This window comes from Salmo trutta, chromosome 5, assembly GCF_901001165.1.
Source record: "Salmo trutta chromosome 5, fSalTru1.1, whole genome shotgun sequence".
In the NCBI taxonomy this organism is placed as follows: domain Eukaryota; kingdom Metazoa; phylum Chordata; class Actinopteri; order Salmoniformes; family Salmonidae; genus Salmo; species Salmo trutta.
The window spans coordinates 3520134-3541895 of NC_042961.1; the positions used below are offsets into that span (position 1 = coordinate 3520134).

The 21762-nt window shown below is 43.8% G+C and overlaps 1 protein-coding gene across 5 annotated transcripts in view; it reads left to right on the forward strand.

Annotated features, from left to right (window-relative positions):
• The window catches only part of LOC115193521 (adhesion G protein-coupled receptor B3), a 140398-nt gene that overhangs the window by 15904 nt on the left and 102732 nt on the right, over window positions 1-21762 (forward strand). For all 5 annotated transcript variants that reach the window (XM_029752222.1, XM_029752225.1, XM_029752224.1 and 2 more), the window contains exons 2-5: window positions 2560-2706; window positions 10687-10762; window positions 17174-17276; window positions 18290-18333. In XM_029752222.1, coding sequence (XP_029608082.1) covers window positions 2560-2706; window positions 10687-10762; window positions 17174-17276; window positions 18290-18333 — 370 coding nt within the window. The remainder of the gene's footprint in view (window positions 1-2559; window positions 2707-10686; window positions 10763-17173; window positions 17277-18289; window positions 18334-21762) is intronic.

Here is a 21762-nt window from a genome sequence, read left to right on the forward strand (position 1 = left end):
GCAGTGCATGTCATTGCATTTGTGTAGTGACATACAGGATTAGAGTAGAGGCCTTACAGAAGTTGTCACATGGGGAAAAACTGACACGGCTGTCTGAAGAATGGGACCAAAGGGCAGCGTGTGTATCGTTCCACATATTTTTTTGAACTGTGAAACTATGCAAGATACACAAACAAACTAAAGAACAAAAACAACAAACCGTGACAAAGCGGTGCAACATACACTAACTCAAAAACAATCTCCCACAAACCCAGGTGGGAAAAACAACTACTTAAGTATGATCTCCAATTAGAGAACGATGACCAGCTGCCTCTAATTGGAGATCATCCCAAAAAACAACAACATAGAAATACAAAAACTAGAACATAACAACATAGAAAATCTAAACTACAAAAAAAAACTGTCACGCCCTGACCTACTCTACCATAGAAAATAACAGCTTTCTATGGTCAGGACGTGACAAAAACATTGTACTTGGGTCCAGGAAGAATGGCCTTTTATAAAGACAATTCGTGCAATTGTACATCATTTTATATTACTTTAGATTAATATTTTTTTATACCGCACAAATGATCGAAATGACAGGCTACTTTGACACTGACAAACTGATATCAATAAAAACGACCTCATCTTGAATCCATCAATAGCCTAGGCCTAGGTGTGTGGAGACTTATTGTACAATATGAGGAGGAAATGACAGTCCGAGAAAAGCTTTCCAGTTTCACTGACTCACCCAATGATGCACAGCTCACTGGCCGCCGATGGCTAATACTCTCATGCTGAAAGCCTGTCTCTCTTGTTTTACTTTGTAAAACAATGTTTGCTCAGTAGGCCTATTTGGAAGTTTATCAAATATTTGAATGGTCTACAGTCAGATTAGAGTCTTCTCCTTTAGGCAGGAGCCATTTGCTTTCCGACCTGTGTTTTTCCACAATTGTATTTGAAATATTGTGAAAGCCTGGTTCTGGCTGCATGCTGTTTATTGACAGAGTTGTGGTGCGTTCCCGGGCTATATGCTTTGTGATTGGGTTACATGAACACAATCCACAGCTAGGCAATTTATTTTTTAGCTTCTTAATCCTCTGTGTCTAAATTATAGGCCTACTCCTGTTGTAGTATTCTGCAGTATTTCATTTCTTTCTGAACTGACAGCAGTAATTCTATAACTTGGCAAATTTATTTCAATTAATCAGAGGTACTGCAGCTCCTCCAGCCCCCTTGTCATGGCTATGATTCTATAAGGAAAGAAATGAAGTGCAATGCTGGAGAGATGAGAGTTGCAGGCTCATGTCTAGCAGAGACAGGGAGAGATCATAGAAAGGGAATCTCATTCTAGTTCTGAGTGAGATACAGGTGCGCTTCTCTCTCCCACCACAGTACCGGCCACGCCTTGGTCTCAAACATGCCTATAATGTTGTGCAAACCATAAGCCCGGGCCGGCCCAACACAAATGAATTCTTAGAATATCAGGTTCGGGCTGAAAATAGACGTTTTCACATTATGTTTATTTTAGGGGGCAGGAGAAGAGGCAACTGGAATGAATTCTGATCCCTTTTTATTCACATTTTTATATTGAAAACAGTCTCTTTTTTTTCATGTCGCTACTGGATCCGGGCAAGTAGGTTCCGGAACAAAACAGTCCAGAATGGAGAGGTGCTCCATCAGGATCCAGCTCAAATTAAGCACTGATTGTTAATGAGTTCCATCAGCATATGGGGTGATGGAGATTCACATTGCACTGATGCTCCAGCAGACCTGAGTTCAAATACTAAATTGAAATCTTTCAAATACTTTGAGTGTTTGCTTGAGTCTGCCTGGGGTGCCAGATGGGTGGGGTTTGCAGTTTGGGGACATTTCAATTGGTTCATTAGACCAGGCAAGCTCAATCGAACCCATATAAAGTATTTGAACTTATATTAAATAGTATTTGAACCCAGGTCTGTGCTACAGCACTGTCTTTCTGACACTCAGTGTGTGAACTAAACTTCACACTATTTACAAGTTAGCAAGTACATGGTGGGAACTGAGAGTTTGTCTGGAGGCTGAAGTCATATTCTGTGGAGCAACAACAGCCTCAGAAAGCACTGAGGTTTTATCAAGAGAACATCTAGGCCTATATAGATGCTTTTTGACAGTCAGGAAGCATCCTTTGCCTGTCACTCATACAGGATACGTTACAACACTGTACATAGCTATATGCTACACTCATAATGACATTTGAAATGGCTCTATTCCTTTAAAGCCGTTGTGAGTGTAAAGTTTACTGTTCTATTTCTGATTGTTTATTTCACTTTTGTTTATTATCTATTTCACTTGCTTTGGCAATGTACACATGTTTCCCATGTCAATAAAGCCTTTTGAATTGAATTGAATAGTGTTTTGTGATAATGTGTGGACAACATAAATGGAAAAATATAATATTGTTCATGTATTCCTGTCGTGGGTGTAATTATTTTGTTATCCATTTAACTTTCTTGTCTGTATGTAAACTGCAAGATTTTATGCAGCATGAACTAAACCTAAGCAAACTAATTCCCTCCCTTGTTTTGTCACCCTCAGTGGCCAGCATCCAGAGGCTCCCGGCAGTGTCTGTGATGACTGACATCAACTTCCCTATGAAGGGACGTAAAGGCATGGTGGACTGGGCCAGGAACTCTGAGGACAAGGTGGTTATCCCCAAGGGCATCTTTCTACCACAGTCTACAGGTAACACAACCATGATGATGATGGTGATGAATATGGTGGTAGTGGTAGTGGTGGTGATGATGATGATGATGGTGGTGATGATGATGATGATGGTGGTGGTGATGATGGTGGTGATGATGATGATGATGGTGGTGGTGATGATGGGGATGATGGTGGTGGTGATGATGGTGGTGATGATGATGATGATGGTAGTGGTGATGATGGTGATGATGATGATGATGGTAGTGGTGATGATGGTGATGATGATGATGATGATGGTAGTGGTGATGATGGTGATGATGATGATGATGATGGTAGTGGTGATGATGGTGATGATGATGATGATGGTAGTGGTGATGATGATGGTAGTGTTAATGATGATGATGATGAAGAATATGAATATGGTGGTAGTGGTGATGATGATGATGAATATGAATATGGTGGTAGTGGTGATGATGATGATGATGATGATGATGGTGGTGGTGGTGGTGATGATGATGATGAATATGAATGTGGTGGTAGTGATGATGACGAGGAGGAGGAGGAAGAGGAGAAGAGGTGGAGCAGGAGCAGGATAAGGAGACTCTTCTTCAGGCTGTGTTTAACCATGTTCTTTACTGTATTTTGAGCAGCATTTGGAACTCGTGCAGTAAGAAATTGGTTCATTTCCAAATGTCCAGTAGTCATGGCTGATTATGTGTAGTTAGTTCCTCTAGAATGACCCCTTTGTTGCTCCATCATGTGACCCCACTGATCAAAATAGAATGCCTGGAGTTTGACCAACATTCTAGAATCTAGTGGCGTACAACTGTAAACCTAGCATTCCATTCCTAATGCCAGCACTAGCTGGGTCGTTCCTACCCTGTGCCTTATGGACATCATAACCTTTGGGGGGAAGCGTATATATACTGTATATATATAAAAATATGATTCTATCAGAAAAAGGACATGTTTGATTTTCAGAAAAACATATTGGTCAAGCTCAGGCACCTATTCTTTTAGGTGCATTTTCCAACCTGTTAGGTGCATAACCCTAACAGGGTGGAAACTAACAGGGTGGAAACTAACAGCGTGGAAATGTGGACAAGATTGAGCTAGCATAATGGTGAACTTCTCTATCTAACATATTTAAAAATGTTGTGAACTTTCTCTATAATTTATGAGAGAAAATTTAACTAAGACTATAAAACAATGACATATTTCTCATGGAAGTTGATGAATAATACCTAGGGACATCGCAAAAACACCTACGTCCACAAAAACGTGTTAAAAATGCATAACATTCCCTTTCAAGATATTTTTGTGTTTTTAAGGAAAAGGACATCTGACCTTATATTAAAATCCTTCTGGAATCCACATTTTACAATAAATAAGCAGTGATATTTCCTGGAGACAGAAAAGGCGCCGTACGGTAGGAATGACCCAGCTACAGTATAGCAACGGCAGTGATCGACAACATCTACCATGACTCTATGATAATAATTGTGTAAATGAGACCTGGCAAACAAGCAGAACCAAAGATATTGTAGTTCCCTTATTAACTCAATCTCAAAGTGCTTAAAGGAGGAGTGGAATGGAATCAAACAAAAGGTTTCCACATGTTTGATGCCATTTCATTCGCTCCGTTCCAGCCATTATTATGAGCCATCCTCCCCTCAGCAGCCTCCGCTGATGTTTGTATCCTTTTAAGCCATGCCAGTGCAGAGCCGAGTGTACGTGACTGTGACAGACAATTTGGTTAACTGGCTTAATCAGTCTTGTCTTGACTGTATCAATGATAGACAAAATGGCAGTTGTTTTTCTAACTCAATGCCGAAAACCATCTCACTCTTACTGAGTGGCCAAGAAGTTTAGCAAGGAGAACTATCCAGGTAGCCTCCCAAGTAGCACCCTAATCCCTATATAGGGCACTACTTTTAACCAGAGCCCAAGGGCCCTCTGTAGGGAATAGGGTTCCATTTGGAGCAGAGATCCAGAGAACTGCTCCAACAGGTGTCGACAGCCTCCATATCGCTGCCTTACAGCAGAGTCAAGATCACTTTTGCAGTCAGAAAGCAAGCCTAGATCTACCACTCAGATTCTTTTTAAACATGACTTAAAAAATGTAACATTAAGCTAATAAAAACCGTTTTGTAGGAATGAGGTTTGTGCAGTAGGCCTAATACATTATCACAGCATATTGGCTATATAACTGGCCTGCCTATATTGTTCTTCTCAGAACATATTAGATTTCAGTTAGTGCATTCATCTCAAGATAGCTAGGTGGGACAACCACATATCACAGGCATAGAAAGTACATTTCCCCACAATAATGTAGCTACAAGGGGGGGGGGGGGCATTGTTGTCCTAGCTTCAGGGGGAAGCTGGTTCTACCATCGGGGTGCCAGGACAGAGAAGAGCTTGGATTGGGCTGAGCGGGAGCTGCCCTCCCGTAGGGGTGGGAGGGCCAAGAGACCTCGGGTTGGGGTTTGAGAATAGCCTGAAGTTAGGGAGGGGCAGTTCCTCTTGCTCTTCCGTAGGGAAGCCCCATGGTCATGTAGTGGATGAGCAGATAGGGAGATAGGCAGGTAGGGAGGGGCAGTTCCTCTTGCTGTTCCATAGGGAAGCCCCATGGTCATGTAGTGGATGAGCAGATAGGGAGGTAGGGAGGGGCAGTTCCTCTTGCTGTTCCATAGGGAAGCCCCATGGTCATGTAGTGGATGAGCAGATAGGGAGGTAGGGAGGGGCAGTTCCTCTTGCTGTTCCATAGGGAAGCCCCATGGTCATGTAGTGGATGAGAGCTTCAACTGGAAGCCAGTGGAGTGTGCGGAGGAGCGGGGTGACATGAGAGCAGTTGGGAAGGTTCCTCGCATAAATGTAAATAATTTGCAAATAATTTGCAATTTTATTTTACAGGACTGATGGTACCTGCATCTGATGGTCATGGTGCTTTCAAGACAACTGGGGGAACTCGGGAAAAAATGAAGTCAAAGAGTGCTCTTCAGGTCGGAAAGTCGGAGCCCCAGAAAGATGCCAGAGTTTCCGACTTGGAATTCCAAGTTTTTTCAGAGTTCCCAGTTGTCTTGAATGCACTGAAGTCAGAGATTTGTTTTGAACACTGCATTAGTCTCAGCAGAGAGAGGTAGAGAACAGCAGAGGGTCCTCCTCTCACGGTCCCTGATCTCTCCTTCCTTTCCTCCGGTGAATCTGACCAGAGAGAAGGGACACTGTCTTTCACCTGATTTCAAAACTCGAGTCACACCACATCTGCCTCATGCACAAATTCATGTCGTTCCTATGACCAGAGAAAGTGAACTATTCCTCAATATTGAAATAGACACGACAAGCTGCTAATAATAATAAAAACGCAGGGCTATCGATACACATCGTTACTCATTCATTGCAGCGCGAGTGGAAGATAGGAGAAGCAAGTTTTCTGCTTTGTAATAGCGTTGAATAATAACAGTGTTGACAGTGCTGAATAAACTTGGACATGAACTCACTCATAAAAAAGCACTTATTTTCTGTTGACAGTCTCTCTCTGGTCATTGTTTTAAAAGTTATGAAATCTCATGTGGGCCAGTATGGCCGAGGTTGTGGGAGCCGTAGGCACAATGAAATGGTTCAAAATGGGAACACTGCTTACCCGTATACAGGGCTTCTGAATCAAGTGCACCAGCACCAACAGGGCTTCTGAATCAAGTGCACCTCCCCCAACAGGGCTTCTGAATCATGTGCACCTCCCGCCAACAGGGCTTCCGAATCAAGTGCACCTCCCCCAACAGGGCTTCTGAATCAAGTGCACCTACCATCCACAGGGCTTCTGAATCAAGTGCACCTCCCCCAACAGGGCTTCTGAATCAAGTGCACCTACCACCCACAGGGCTTCTGAATCAAGTGCACCTACCACCCACAGGGCTTCTGAATCAAGTGCACCTCCCCCAACAGGGCTTCTGAATCAAGTGCACCTACCACCCACAGGGCTTCTGAATCATGTGCACCTCCCGCCAACAGGGCTTCTGAATCAAGTGCACCTCCCCCAAAAGGGCTTCTGAATCAAGTGCACCTACCACCCACAGGGCTTCTGAATCAAGTGCACCTACCACCCACAGGGCTTCTGAATCAAGTGCACCTCCCCCAACAGGGCTTCTGAATCAAGTGCACCTCCCGCCAACAGGGCTTCTGAATCAAGTGCACCTACCACCCACAGGGCTTCTGAATCAAGTGCACCTACCACCCACAGGGCTTCTGAATCAAGTGCACCTCCCCCAACAGGGCTTCTGAATCAAGTGCACCTCCCGCCAACAGGGCTTCTGAATCAAGTGCACCTCCCGCCAACAGGTCTTCTGAATCAAGTGCACCTCCCCCAACAGGGCTTCTGAATCAAGTGCACCTCCCGCCAACAGGGCTTCTGAATCAAGTGCACCTACCACCCACAGGGCTTCTGAATCAAGTGCACCTCCCCCAACAGGGCTTCTGAATCAAGTGCACCTACCACCCACAGGGCTTCTGAATCAAGTGCACCTACCATCCACAGGGCTTCTGAATCAAGTGCACCTCCCCCAACAGGGCTTCTGAATCAAGTGCACCTACCACCCACAGGGCTTCTGAATCAAGTGCACCTCCCGCCAACAGGGCTTCTGAATCAAGTGCACCTCCCGCCAACAGGGCTTCTGAATCAAGTGCACCTACCACCAACAGGGCTTCTGAATCATGTGCACCTCCCCCAACAGGGCTTCTGAATCATGTGCACCTCCCGCCAACAGGGCTTCTGAATCATGTGCACCTACCACCCACAGGGCTTCTGAATCATGTGCACCTACCACCCACAGGGCTTCTGAATCATGTGCACCTACCACCCACAGGGCTTCTGAATCATGTGCACCTCCCCCAACAGGGCTTCTGAATCATGTGCACCTCCCGACAACAGGGCTTCTGAATCATGTGCACCTACCACCCACAGGGCTTCTGAATCATGTGCACCTACCACCCACAGGGCTTCTGAATCATGTGCACCTCCCCCAACAGGGCTTCTGAATCATGTGCACCTCCCGCCAACAGGGCTTCTGAATCATGTGCACCTCCCGCCAACAGGGCTTCTGAATCATGTGCACCTCCCGCCAACAGGGCTTCTGAATCATGTGCACCTCCCGCCAACAGGGCTTCTGAATCATGTGCACCTCCCGCCAACAGCACAACACAAATACATAAAAGGAGTGCAAGCCTTTATTTTTGGCATTTCTACAGAAGTGTTTGGTGATTGACTAGGAACGTCTTGAAGTGACCACTGCCTTACAGGCAATGGTTCATTGGACTATCCCTTAGCCTTTATCAATGGTTCATTGTAGAGGACAATTTAGCTGATTGCTGTTGGCAGGAAAGTTATGAAGTGGCTTGTTTCGCTGCCTGGAAAGCCTTTCTGCGCACAATGGCCAATTATAGCTCCAAATAAAGCCCATCATTAAGAGTTTGTCTGGGTCTGTGGCCTTATATGTTGGTTTATGACTATCTTTTGACCCTGTACTGTAACGTTTGTCGTCGGGAGACGAGGAAGCGGACCAAAACGCAGCTGGGAGCGAATACATGTTTATTTAACACACTAGAATTAAACATGTACACAAAATCAAGTAAGAACTGCCAATACGTTACGTGCTCAAATAAGGAGACAACAACCCACAAACATCGTGGGGGAAAAGGAACTTAAATGTGATTCCCAATCAGACTTCACAAGCGACAGCTGTCTGATTGGGAAATCACCCCGAGCCCAACATAGAAATAAAACACAAAGAAAGGATATAACAAAATCATAGAAAATAAAGCATAGAAATGCCACACCCTGACCAAAATAGCAGAGTTCACCTGGTCAGGGCGTGACAGTACCCCCCCTCCAACGGTGCGTACTCCCGGCGCACCAACCTAAAGTCTATTAGGGGGGGGACCCGGGTGGGCGCCTCACCCTCGGTGGAGGCTCTGGCCCCGGGCGTGTTTCTCCCCCTGCCTCCACCCTAGCCCTACCCCTCTGGCCCGGACTGGACCACTGTGGAGCGGCATGCTCAGGCTCCGGAGCGGAGCCGTCGACCGGAACATGATTGGGCACCGGTGGACCAGACACGGGCCGTGCCGGACTGTGGACACGCACCGTGGGCTTGGTGCGGGGAACAGGAACGGGCCGGACAGGACTGTGGACACGCACCGTGGGCTTGGTGCGAGGAACAGGGACGGGCCGGACAGGACTGTGGACACGCACCGTGGGCTTGGTGCGGGGAACAGGGACGGGCCGGACAGGACTGTGGACACGCACCGTGGGCTTGGTGCGGGGAACAGGGATGGGCCGGACAGGACTGGGGACACGCACCACTAACCTGGTGCGGGGAGCAGGGACGGGCCGGACAGGACTGGGGACACGCACCACTAACCTGGTGCGGGGAGCAGGGACGGGCTGGGCCGGACTGGGGACACGCACCACTAACCTGGTGCGGGGAGCAGGGACGGGCCGGACAGGACTGGGGACACGCACCACTAACCTGGTGCGGGGAGCAGGGACGGGCCGGACAGGACTGGGGACACGCACCACTGACTTGGTGCGGGGAGCAGGGACGGGCCAGACAGGACTGGGAACACGCACCACTAACCTGGTGCGGGGAGCAGGGACGGGCCGGACAGGACTGGGGACACGCACCACTAACCTGGTGCGGGGAGCAGGGACGGGCCGGACAGGACTGGGGACACGCACCACTAACCTGGTGCGGGGAGCAGGGACGGGCCAGACAGGACTGTGAACACGTACTGGTGACCTGAAGCGTGGAGCCGGTTTAGCCACTCGTCCTGGCTGGATGCCCATCCTAGCACGGCATGTGCTGGGCATGTCCACCGGACGCACTGGGCTGTGCGGGCGCACTGGCGACACAGCGCGCAACTCTGCATACCATGGCTTGGTGCGGGGAGCAGGGACGGGCCGGACAGGACTGGGGACACGCACCGTGGGCTTGGTGCGGGGAACAGGAACGGGCCAGACAGGACTGTGAACACGCACTGGTGACCTGAAGCGTGGAGCCGGTTTAGCCACTCGTCCTGGCTGGATGCCCATCCTAGCACGGCATGTGCTGGGCATGTCCACCGGACGCACCGGGCTGTGCGGGCGCACTGGCGACACAGCGCGCAACTCAGCATACCATGGCTCCTCCTCCAGATCTTCCCTCTGCAGGTCCTCAATCAAACGCCTCATCTCCTTCTCTTCCTCCGCCGTCATCCCCCACGAGAGCAGTGGTCTGGGCTCTTCCTCTGCCCTTCCAGACCACCCCATTAGCCCCCCCAAAAAAATTTCTTGGGGCTGTTTTCCGGGCCTCCTCGACCGCCGCCTGCGACTCCGTCTACCGGCTGGCTTTTCCTCCTCGACCTGGGAATCCTTCCGCCAGGGTCCTTTCCCCGACATGATCTCCTCCCAGGTCCAGAACTCCTTTCCCTCGCGAGCCCATCTCTCGCGCTCCTTTTCCTCCCGCTGCTTGGTCCTGGTTTGGTGGGTTGTTCTGTAACGTTTGTCGTCGGGAGACGAGGAAGCGGACCAAAACGCAGCTGGGAGCGAATACATGTTTATTTAACACACTAGAATTAAACATGTACACAAAATCAAGTAAGAACTGCCAATACGTTACGTGCTCAAATAAGGAGACAACAACCCACAAACATCGTGGGGGAAAAGGAACTTAAATGTGATTCCCAATCAGACTTCACAAGCGACAGCTGTCTGATTGGGAAATCACCCCGAGCCCAACATAGAAATAAAACACAAAGAAAGGATATAACAAAATCATAGAAAATAAAGCATAGAAATGCCACACCCTGACCAAAATAGCAGAGTTCACCTGGTCAGGGCGTGACATGTACTGTAGTGTTGTTGAGATTATTAAGGTTTATTACATCTTTCAGATGGCCAGCCCATTCATAAGACACTGTACAACCACAACCACAACAAAACTGTCCTGTAACCAACAGTATCCAAACTGATTTCCTTCTGCCCATCAGACATGGATGGATCACCTGTTTTCATCCTGGGGACAGTCCTGTACAAGACTCTGGGACTGATGCTGCCTTCACCAAGGTAAGATGGGCCATACATCTTCTCTATCAACATCTCTCTCTCTTTCTCTCTCTCTCTCTAGCGCTCTGTCACTCTCTCTCTCTGTCACTCTCTCTCGCTCTGTCACTCTCTCTCTCTGTCACTCCTTCTCTCTCTGTCTCTCTCTCTCTGTCACTCCTTCTCTCTCTGTCTCTCTCTCTGTCTCTCTCTGTCTCTCTCTGTCTCTCTCTGTCTCTCTCTGTCTCTCTCTCTGTCTCTCTGTCTCTCTCTGTCTCTCTCTCTCTCTCTCTCTCTGTCTCTCTGTCTCTCTCTGTGTCTCTGTCTCTCTCTGTCTCTCTCTCTGTCTCTCTCTCTCTGTCTCTCTCTGTCTCTCTCTGTCTCTCTCTCTCTGTCTCTCTCTCTGTCTCTCTCTCTGTCTCTCTCTCTCTCTCTCTCTCTGTCTCTCTCTGTCTCTCTCTCTCTGTCTCTCTCTCTGTCTCTCTCTCTCTGTCTCTCTGTCTCTCTCTGTCTCTCTCTCTGTCTCTGTCTCTCTGTCTCTCTGTCTCTCTCTGTCTCTCAGCACAGGAGAGAGAGACAGAGGAAGTAAGGGAATAAGTAGTCACTTGGGACACGGTCCAGGTGAGACAGCGGTGAGATGTAAAATATCTGCTGCACTGCCTGAGTGTAAATCCTCCAATAGTATTTCACAGGTAGTGTAGGCTATCCAGGGAGGGTTCATAAAAGACTGCTATTCCAGGGAATGGCCTCTACATTGCACTATACGTACTTGCAAAAGCTCATTTTACTTACTGCACTATATATACTACTGTACCTACGAGGATACAAACACCCTTCTCAAGGTACATTATATACAGTAGATTGAAAATGATGTGGAGGTAAAACAGACATACTACTACCATGATGCATCATTCTACCAGAACACCATCAATACTTCAAAGGAAAAATGGCATGACTTTCTTTTAGAATATCGTAGTAGAATACAATCTTTCAGTAGTGTAATCCATAAATGACAAGCCAATTATCAAAGAATCCATCAAAGCTGATCAAGTCAAGTGTCCCTGTAACTTTTCATGAATTAAAACGACAAGCTTTACTCCCAGACTCAACAACAATTAATCTCTGCTTTCTGCTGAGGAGGATGACACAACATCTGTGTCCCAAATCGCACCCTATTCCCTACAAAGTGTACTTTTGACCAGAGCCCTACATAGGGAATAGGGTGTCATTTGATACGCAGCCTTGCTCTAACTGGATGAGAGCCTTGACAATACATAATGACAGTAATGTCCAAACTGATAAACAGAATTACTAACAATATTGGAAACCAGCTTGAAAGCATAAACCAACCATGAAATATTGCTTAGTCGTCCGTTGTCCCTTCTAATTAGTAGTACGAGAACATAATGATTTAACCAGGATGGAGTGAGTTCAGAAGGAGATATTATCATGATTATTTTACCCACCAAATGATACCCTTTTCCTTATTTAGTGCACTACTTTTGACCAGGGCTTTGGTCAAAAGAAGGACATTATATAGGGAATAGGGTGCCATTTGGGACACAAGCCTAGAATTTGAATCTCTTGCATAGAGAGAAAGTAAAAATGATGCCTGAGCAAAAGCTATATGAAGTAAGATACATTGAACTACACATCATTACAACCATCAGTGTTAAGTTAATGAGTCCATGTCACAAACATCTGTACACGTCAGTACTTTATTAGAATTATAGCAATGACTCTTTCAATCTTCTATCTTATGCTGATACAGAATGAGCCTAGGAATGTAGCCTCTACTTAGCTAACGTTAGTTAGCTAGAACCATATGAGCCTAGGAATGTAGCCTCTACTTAGCTAACGTTAGTTAGCTAGAACCATATGAGCCTAGGAATGTAGCCTCTACTTAGCTAACGTTAGTTAGCCAGAACCATATGAGCCTAGGAATGTAGCCTCTACTTAGCTAACGTTAGTTAGCTAGAACCATATGAGCCTAGGAATGTAGCCTCTACTTAGCTAACGTTAGTTAGCCAGAACCATATGAGCCTAGGAATGTAGCCTCTACTTAGCTAACGTTAGTTAGCCAGAACCATATGAGCCTAGGAATGTAGCCTCTACTTAGCTAACGTTAGTTAGCCAGAACCATATGAGCCTAGGAATGTAGCCTCTACTTAGCTAACGTTAGTTAGCCAGAACCATATGAGCCTAGGAATGTAGCCTCTACTTAGCTAACGTTAGTTAGCTAGAACCATATGAGCCTAGGAATGTAGCCTCTACTTAGCTAACGTTAGTTAGCCAGAACCATATGAGCCTAGGAATGTAGCCTCTACTTAGCTAACGTCAGTTAGCCAGAACCATTATTCTCTATGATGGACATGCCACCCATCAGCTTTTGCTGGTGTAAAGATAGACAGGGCGTTCAGAAAATATTCACACCTCTTTACTTTCTCCACATTCTGTTGTAATACAGCCTGAATTTAAAATGGATTCAAATCGACATATTGTGTCATAATGTCAAAGTGGAATTATGTTTTTAGAAATTTTAAGAAAGTAATTAAAAATGAAAAGCTGAAATGATTTGATTTAATAAGTATTCAACCACTTTTCTATGTCAAGCCTAAATAAATTCAGCAGTAAAACTGTGCTTAACAAGTCACATAATACGTTGCATGGAGTCACTCTGTATGAAATAATAGTGTTTAACATGATTATTGAATGACTACCTCACCTCTGTACCCCACAATACAATTATCTGTAAGATCCCTTAGTCAAACACAGATTCAACACAGATTCCATAAAAGACCAATGATATTTTCCAATGCCTTGCAAAGAAGGGCACCTAATTGGTAGATGTTTACATTTTTTTGAAGCAGACATGGTGTGGTTATTAACTACACTTTGGATGGTGTATCAATACACCCAGTCACTACATGTGGTTATTAACTACACTTTGGATGGTGTATCAATACACCCAGTCGCTACATGTGGCTATTAACTACACTTTGGATGGTGTATCAATACACCCAGTCACTACATGTGGTTATTAACTACACTTTGGATGGTGTATCAATACACCCAGTCGCTACATGTGGTTATTAACTACACTTTAGATGGTGTATCAATACACACAGTCGCTACATGTGGTTATTAACTACACTTTAGATGGTGTATCAATACACCCAGTCACTACATGTGGTTATTAACTACACTTTAGATGGTGTATCAATACACCCAGTCGCTACATGTGGTTATTAACTACACTTTGGATGGTGTATCAATACACCCAGTCGCTACATGTGGTTATTAACTACACTTTGGATGGTGTATCAATACACCCATTCGCTACATGTGGTTATTAACTACACTTTGGATGGTGTATCAATACACCCAGTCACTACATGTGGTTATTAACTACACTTTGGATGGTGTATCAATACACCCAGTCACTACATGTGGTTATTAACTACACTTTAGATGGTGTATCAATATACCCAGTCACTACATGTGGTTATTAACTACACTTTGGATGGTGTATCAATACACCCAGTCGCTACATGTGGTTATTAACTACACTTTAGATGGTGTATCAATACACCCAGTCACTACATGTGGTTATTAACTACACTTTGGATGGTGTATCAATACACCCAGTCACTACATGTGGTTATTAACTACACTTTGGATGGTGTATCAATACACCCAGTCACTACATGTGGTTATTAACTACACTTTGGATGGTGTATCAATACACCCAGTCACTACATGTGGTTATTAACTACACTTTGGATGGTGTATCAATACACCCAGTCACTACATGTGGTTATTAACTACACTTTGGATGGTGTATCAATACACCCAGTCGCTACAAAGGGGATTCTAACATGTATTGACTCAGAGGTGTGAATGCTTACGGAAATGAGATATTTATATATTTCATTTTCTGTAAATTAGCAAACATTTTCTAAATACATGTTTTCACTTTGTCAATATGGGTAGCTATTATTGTTTCTCTCACATAATTAGTTATCGTTAGTGTACAGTGCTAGATAGCTAGATAGTTAGCTACTGGCTATATGTTAACTAGCTGGCTAGAGATGTTACCTACAACAACCCACAATCACATTTATTTTCCTGTTGCACAAAGCTTGCTTTTCACAGAGTAGACAGCTTTTGCTACAGGCCCTCATACACTGAGAGGAAAACCATTAGCAGATAAGACAAAATAACACATTCAGCAATGTTAGCAACCTGAAGTGAAACGTAGCCATCAGTCAGTCTCTCTTCTTTCAGAAATCTTAAAACCTTAATCATAGATCATTTGTTTGTTCCTGGTCTCAACTAACACAACACAGCACCCGACCCTTTCAAAGAAATGATGTTGCTATTCTTAGCTTCCTTGGGAGTGCTGCACTACAACTATACATTAGCCCACTGTAGGACGGTCCTGGAGGATATATAGTGAAATATATATAATCTACTGATGAAATTATAGCATTAGAAGTGCAGATAGATTTCCAATGGTCACTGATATTCTACTCTTATAAAAGCCATCCATTGTTATTGTATTACTACTGGTCACTGATATTCTACTGTTATAAAAGCCATCCATTGATGTTGTATTACTACTGGTCACTGATATTCTACTGTTATAAAAGCCATCCATTGATGTTGTATTACCACTGGTCACTGATATTCTACTGTTATAAAAGCCATCCATTGATGTTGTATTACCACTGGTCACTGATATTCTACTGTTATAAAAGCCATCCATTGTTATTGTATTACTACTGGTCACTGATATTCTACTGTTATAAAAGCCATCCATTGATGTTGTATTACTACTGGTCACTGATATTCTACTGTTATAAAAGCCATCCATTGATGTTGTATTACCACTGGTCACTGATATTCTACTCTTATAAAAGCCATCCATTGATGTTGTATCTGCACTAGTTTACTTTGTGAACCAGTCCTACATCCATATTTGACTTAGTAATGTGGCCTGTTTATGGAAACAGCAGACACACTGACCCAGATTGTGGTGTTCTTGCCCAGGATCAAACATCGAACCCAGTCTTTCGCTCTAGGGAGTTCCAGACATTCTATGGAACATCTTTGGGCCCAGCTGAGAGCTCTAGAACCTTCTCCGACCCTCCCTAGAGAACTGTAGGCCAGGCACTGTCAGTCAGCAACCAAAATGGCAGTCTATTCCCTACATTTAGCACTACTTTTGACCAGAGTCCTATGGGCCCTAGTCAAAAGTAGTGCACTATATTATAGGGAGTATGGTGTCATTGTAACCAGTCAGTCAGTGTAGTATCAGTTTGGTGGTGTCACAACCTACTGTTCTGTTTCCCCAGGAGGTAAATGAAAGAGAGAGAGATGAAAGAGGAAAAGGAAATGTGACATTCTCTGTTCTCCAACCCATGACACACGTTCCCTTGAAGATAAAGACAAATAAAGTGCAAAGAGGACATAGTGTAGATCTGAACCTGAAAAAGAAGAAAGGCTCCAATTAACTTCCTTTTGAGTAGTTCTCTTTCATTCTCCTTTTCTGGGGCAGTTCAGGTGAGGTGAGAAGAAAGGCAGGCTCAGAAGTGTACCAAGACCGCTTTCTACCAAGTCATCCTTTCATGAGCTACATTGTATTAATATGTTTCAAAACATATTACCACTCTAGAGAGAAAGTCATTCATTTTTATTCAGCATTAGACTCCCCCCCATATCTATTTTCAGGAAGTAAATAAGCTAACGCTAGACAAAAGGAGAGGAGGCGTGTCATTTGAAATCGCACCCTAAGTTGGCCCCCCAGTGCCTAATTTCTCTCCTCTCGCTCTGTCCGGGCTCCAGTTCACTTGTATTTGGGTTGACTTGCTTCACGTGGGTCGTTTTGTGTGTCAGGTCTTGTCCTGCAGTGCCACAGCTGGTGTGTTTGTCAAGTGCCTCACAGAGAGGTGTGACATGACATTTTGTGTTGTTCTTTGCATCAAAGGACATTCATAATATCAGCTAAACCTGTATGTACATCAATAGTATCAACATCCTGAATGAGGTGTCATGTTGTAAACGTTGAATGTCATTTTGTCTTTGGTAAGTCTATGAAACACAACTCATTTAGGGAAAACCACACAAGCATTTTATTAACACACCTTTTGTGCAAACAGACAAACTAATGCATTTGTCTGACATATACCTTTATAATAAGACAGAACATAAAGTTTAGTCATATGGTTTGTATGATTGTGAAGCATTTATGTAGTGCTTATGAAGCCTTTATGTAGTGATTATGAAGCCATTATGAAGCTATATATAGCCTTTATAAGATGCACTTTGTTTAAAGTGGGACCGAACATACTGTATTTGTGTAGCAGTGCCTAAGTGACACAACTTCCAACCAGTGTCCATCTCATGCTGTACATCACTGTGTTTTCCACCCAGGAACCACACAGCGGTGAGCTCCAAGGTCATCGCTGTCACAGTGAGACCAGAGCCCAGGATAACAGAGTCACACCTGGAGATCGAGCTGGCTCACCTGGCCAACGTAAGGACCTTGATTTTATTCATCTTTCATCTTTCATTTTAATTCATCGAAGGAAGAATGACCTCCTCACAATGTAAGTACTTGCCCAAGACTCCCTCACTTCTTGAAAAGGCATACAAGCGATACAGAGAAGGCAGATGTTTAATAGCTATCCAATCAGCTAATCGTGTAACTGATACATTGGACCCAGTTACATGACGGCAATCCATGTAACTGAGTCCACACTAAAACACGGTTACAAAAGTTAATTGTACAGAGAAGATACTGTATATCTGGACCTATATTCACAAAGCATCTCAGAGTACGAGTGCTAATCTAGGATCAGGTCCTCCCTGTCCATATTAACCTAATTCATTTTATTCTAAAAGGCAAAACTGACCCCAGATCAGCAGTGCTACTCTAAGACACTTGATAAATACAGGCCCAGATCTGAATCAGGAGGACAAGTTGAAATATATGGGTTCTGACAATGACATGCTGCTTTGCATCACCTCTGAACGATCGTCTTTATCTCAGAGATTAACCAAAAGGCCAGGGTTGTAAAGAGAGCTTGTCCTTGTAATTATCTGGACAGTTCTCTCTCTCTCTCTCTCTCTCTCTCTCTCTCTCTCTCTCTCTCTCTCTCTCTCTCTCTCTCTCTCTCTCATGACACACCTGCTACACTGGGCGCCTGCAAATGAGTTATTGAATCAATGACTCTACCATTGTTTGTTGGCTAATGCACTCTAAACGTGTGGCTGTAGCCATTGTTGGGTTCTTCAACGCTAATTGAGGCTAAAGTGATTCAAAGTGAAACTGCCACCAATTCTCATTGGCATTTTACATTTTAACCCTGAACTGCAATCTAAAGAGGTGTCGCCATAGCCGTTAGTTAAAAGAACAATTTGTTTAGTGGGTTATTCTTGGATAATTACGAGTAGAATCTACTATCTGTGAGGCTTTGGTCATTTTGATGTGGTTATCTAACAATGAGTGAAGGTTTTCAGCGTGCTCTCTTCTTCTTGGTAATGCAGGGAACCCTGAGTCCTTACTGTGCACTGTGGGATAACAGCATCATGTAAGTGAACAAGCTTTCCTTTTTGCTGTTTTCTCCTTGCTCTTCTCTAATCCATGGTGATGTTGATGTATCTGTTATGTATGGAATTACCGTTTTGATTTATATTGATATAAACTACATTTCTAAATGCTCTGAAGATGAAAACACTGTTTTGTCCATCTTCTAAGAGGTTCAAGGGTGCTTACTCTTGGCAAAGTGTACTGTACGCAATCCTACTCAAAATGTCTTCAGACTATCCTATACTCTGTATTTATTAGTGCCGGGCCCGTCGTCCTCTGTAAGGGGATTTGAGGACAATTACTTCAGCAGAAAAAAAAGCCTATGAAGATTAAAATCAGATGAAATGAATAAATCTTCTAAATAACATTGGGGAATTAAGTCTGGGTCTGCATCCCAAAAGGCATCCTGTTCCCTTTCTCGTGCACTACGTTTGACTAAAGCCTGGGCACTTTATAGTAAATAGGGACGCAGTTTGACTTTTGCCTTCATGGTGAACTACTGTTGACCAAAATCTGGGCACTTCATAGGAAAAAGGGACGCAGTCTGACTTTTCTCTTGACAACGTACAGTAAAATGAGGGGAACAGGGACATTAAATCACCGATCCCCTATTATTTCCCATACAGGGTAGCTGTATTTCATTCAGCTACAGGCACCTATTATTCAGCAATTGTATGAGACAATAAGCGGCGAAGGCCAGAGGAAATTCAATGTAGGTTTTGAATGCATCTTTTGTCCTCAGTGTTGTATTTCAGCCATTGTATTACAGCCGTAATAGCACACTGATAAGGGTAAATCGAATGAAAGATCCTTTGTGCCGCTGGAATATCAAGGAACTCAGTGATTTGATAGAAGCTGGTTTCAATGCCATCATTATTTGTTCCTTGTGTTCTTTGTTCCTTACACATTGTGCGTCAGAAAATATACCATCATTATATACATTAGACTCAAATCTTACCTCTATTTAATTTAACCTGCTTTCTTATTCTGGTTTCTTAATCCTCATCTGAAAGGACTAGATAGCATAGTTTATCCTGTGTAGGTCCTTAATTTGAACCAGTTTGCAACAGCAAGAAAAATAATGCTGCAGCAACAGGAAATGTAAATTATTATGTGGATTATAAATCATGGACATTTTGTAGGGGTTGATACTATTTTCGTGAAGGGAAAGCAAGTCTGAAGTTTCAAAGAGGAAATAACAAACTTTAGAAGCCTTCTTAAACTCAAATAAAATGCAAGTTGAATTTCCTGCTGTATAGGAAAATTCTCAGTTACAAAAGAGTGACCAAATTAAGATCCTACATCTGTATAACCTTTAAATTGAAGAATGTCAACAGATAACGTCAACTATATATCCCATACACAGTTCCCTTCATCTGTTTCTGAAATATTTTAAACATTCATATTATTTGTACATTGAGACAGGACTCCCTCACAGCTTTCAGAAACATTGTTCTTCATGACTCATTATTTCCTTCTATCCTGTGTGTTCTATCCTTCTATCCTGTGTGTTCTATCCTTCTATCCTGTGTGTTCTATCCTTCTATCCTGTGTGTTCTATCCTTCTATCCTGTGTGTTCTATCCTTCTATCCTGTGTGTTCTATCCTCTATCCTGTGTGTTCTATCCTTCTATCCTGTGTGTTCTATCCTTCTATCCTGTGTGTTCTATCCTTCTATCCTGTGTGTTCTTTCCTTCTATCCTGTGTGTTCTGTCCTTCTATCCTGTGTGTTCTATCCTTCTATCCTGTGTGTTCTATCCTTCTATCCTGTGTGTTCTATCCTTCTATCCTGTGTGTTCTATCCTTCTATCCTGTGTGTTCTATCCTTCTATCCTGTGTGTTCTATCCTTCTATCCTGTGTGTTCTATCCTTCTATCCTGTGTGTTCTATCCTTCTATCCTGTGTTCTATCCTTCTATCCTGTGTGTTCTATCCTTCTATCCTGTGTGTTCTATCCTTCTATCCTGTGTGTTCTATCCTTCTATCCTGTGTTCTATCCTTCTATCCTGTGTGTTCTATCCTTCTATCCTGTGTGTTCTATCCTTCTATCCTGTGTGTTCTATCCTTCTATCCTGTGTGTCTTATCCTTCTATCCTGTGTGTTCTATCCTTCTATCCTGTGTTCTATCCTTCTATCCTGTGTGTTCTATCCTTCTATCCTGTGTGTTCTATCCTTCTATCCTGTGTGTTCTATCCTGTGTGTTCTATCCTTCTATCCTGTGTTCTATCCTTCTATCCTGTGTGTTCTATCCTTCTATCCTGTGTGTTCTATCCTTCTATCCTGTGTGTTCTATCCTTCTATCCTGTGTGTTCTATCCTTCTATCCCGTGTGTTCTATCCTTCTATCCTGTGTGTTCTATCCTTCTATCCTGTGTTCTATCCTTCTATCCTGTGTTCTATCCATCTATCTTGTGTGTTCTATCCTTCTATCCTGTGTGTTCTATCCTTCTATCCTGTGTGTTCTATCCTTCTATCCTGTGTTCTATCCATCTATCCTGTGTTCTATCCTTCTATCCTGTGTTCTATCCTTCTATCCTGTGTGTTCTATCCTTATCCTGTGTTCTATCCTATCCTGTGTGTTCTATCCTTCTATCCTGTGTGTTCTATCCTTCTATCCTGTGTGTTCTATCCTTCTATCCTGTGTGTTCTATCCTTCTATCCTGTGTGTTCTATCCATCTATCCTGTGTGTTCTGTCCTTCTATCCTGTGTGTTCTATCCTTCTATCCTGTGTGTTCTATCCTTCTATCCTGTGTGTTCTATCCATCTATCCTGTGTGTTCTGTCCTTCTATCCTGTGTGTTCTATCCTTCTATCCTGTGTGTTCTATCCTTCTATCCTGTGTGTTCTATCCTTCTATCCTGTGTTCTATCCTTCTATTCTGTGTGTTCTATCCTTCTATCCTGTGTGTTCTATCCTTCTATTCTGTGTGTTCTATCCTTCTATCCTGTGTGTTCTATCCTTCTATCCTGTGTTCTATCCTTCTATCCTGTGTGTTCTATCCTTCTATCCTGTGTGTTCTATCCTTCTATCCTGTGTGTTCTATCCTTCTATCCTGTGTTCTATCCTTCTATCCTGTGTGTTCTATCCTTCTATCCTGTGTTCTATCCTTCTATCCTGTGTGTTCTATCCTTCTATCCTGTGTGTTCTATCCTTCTATCCTGTGTGTTCTATCCTTCTATCCTGTGTGTTCTATCCTTCTATCCTGTGTTCTATCCTTCTATCCTGTGTTCTATCCTTCTATCCTGTGTGTTCTATCCTTCTATCCTGTGTGTTCTATCCTTCTATCCTGTGTGTTCTATCCTTCTATCCTGTGTGTTCTATCCTTCTATCCGTGTGTTCTATCCTTCTATCCTGTGTGTTCTATCCTTCTATCCTGTGTGTGCTATCCTTCTATCCTGTGTTCTATCCTTCTATCTGTGTTCTATCCTTCTA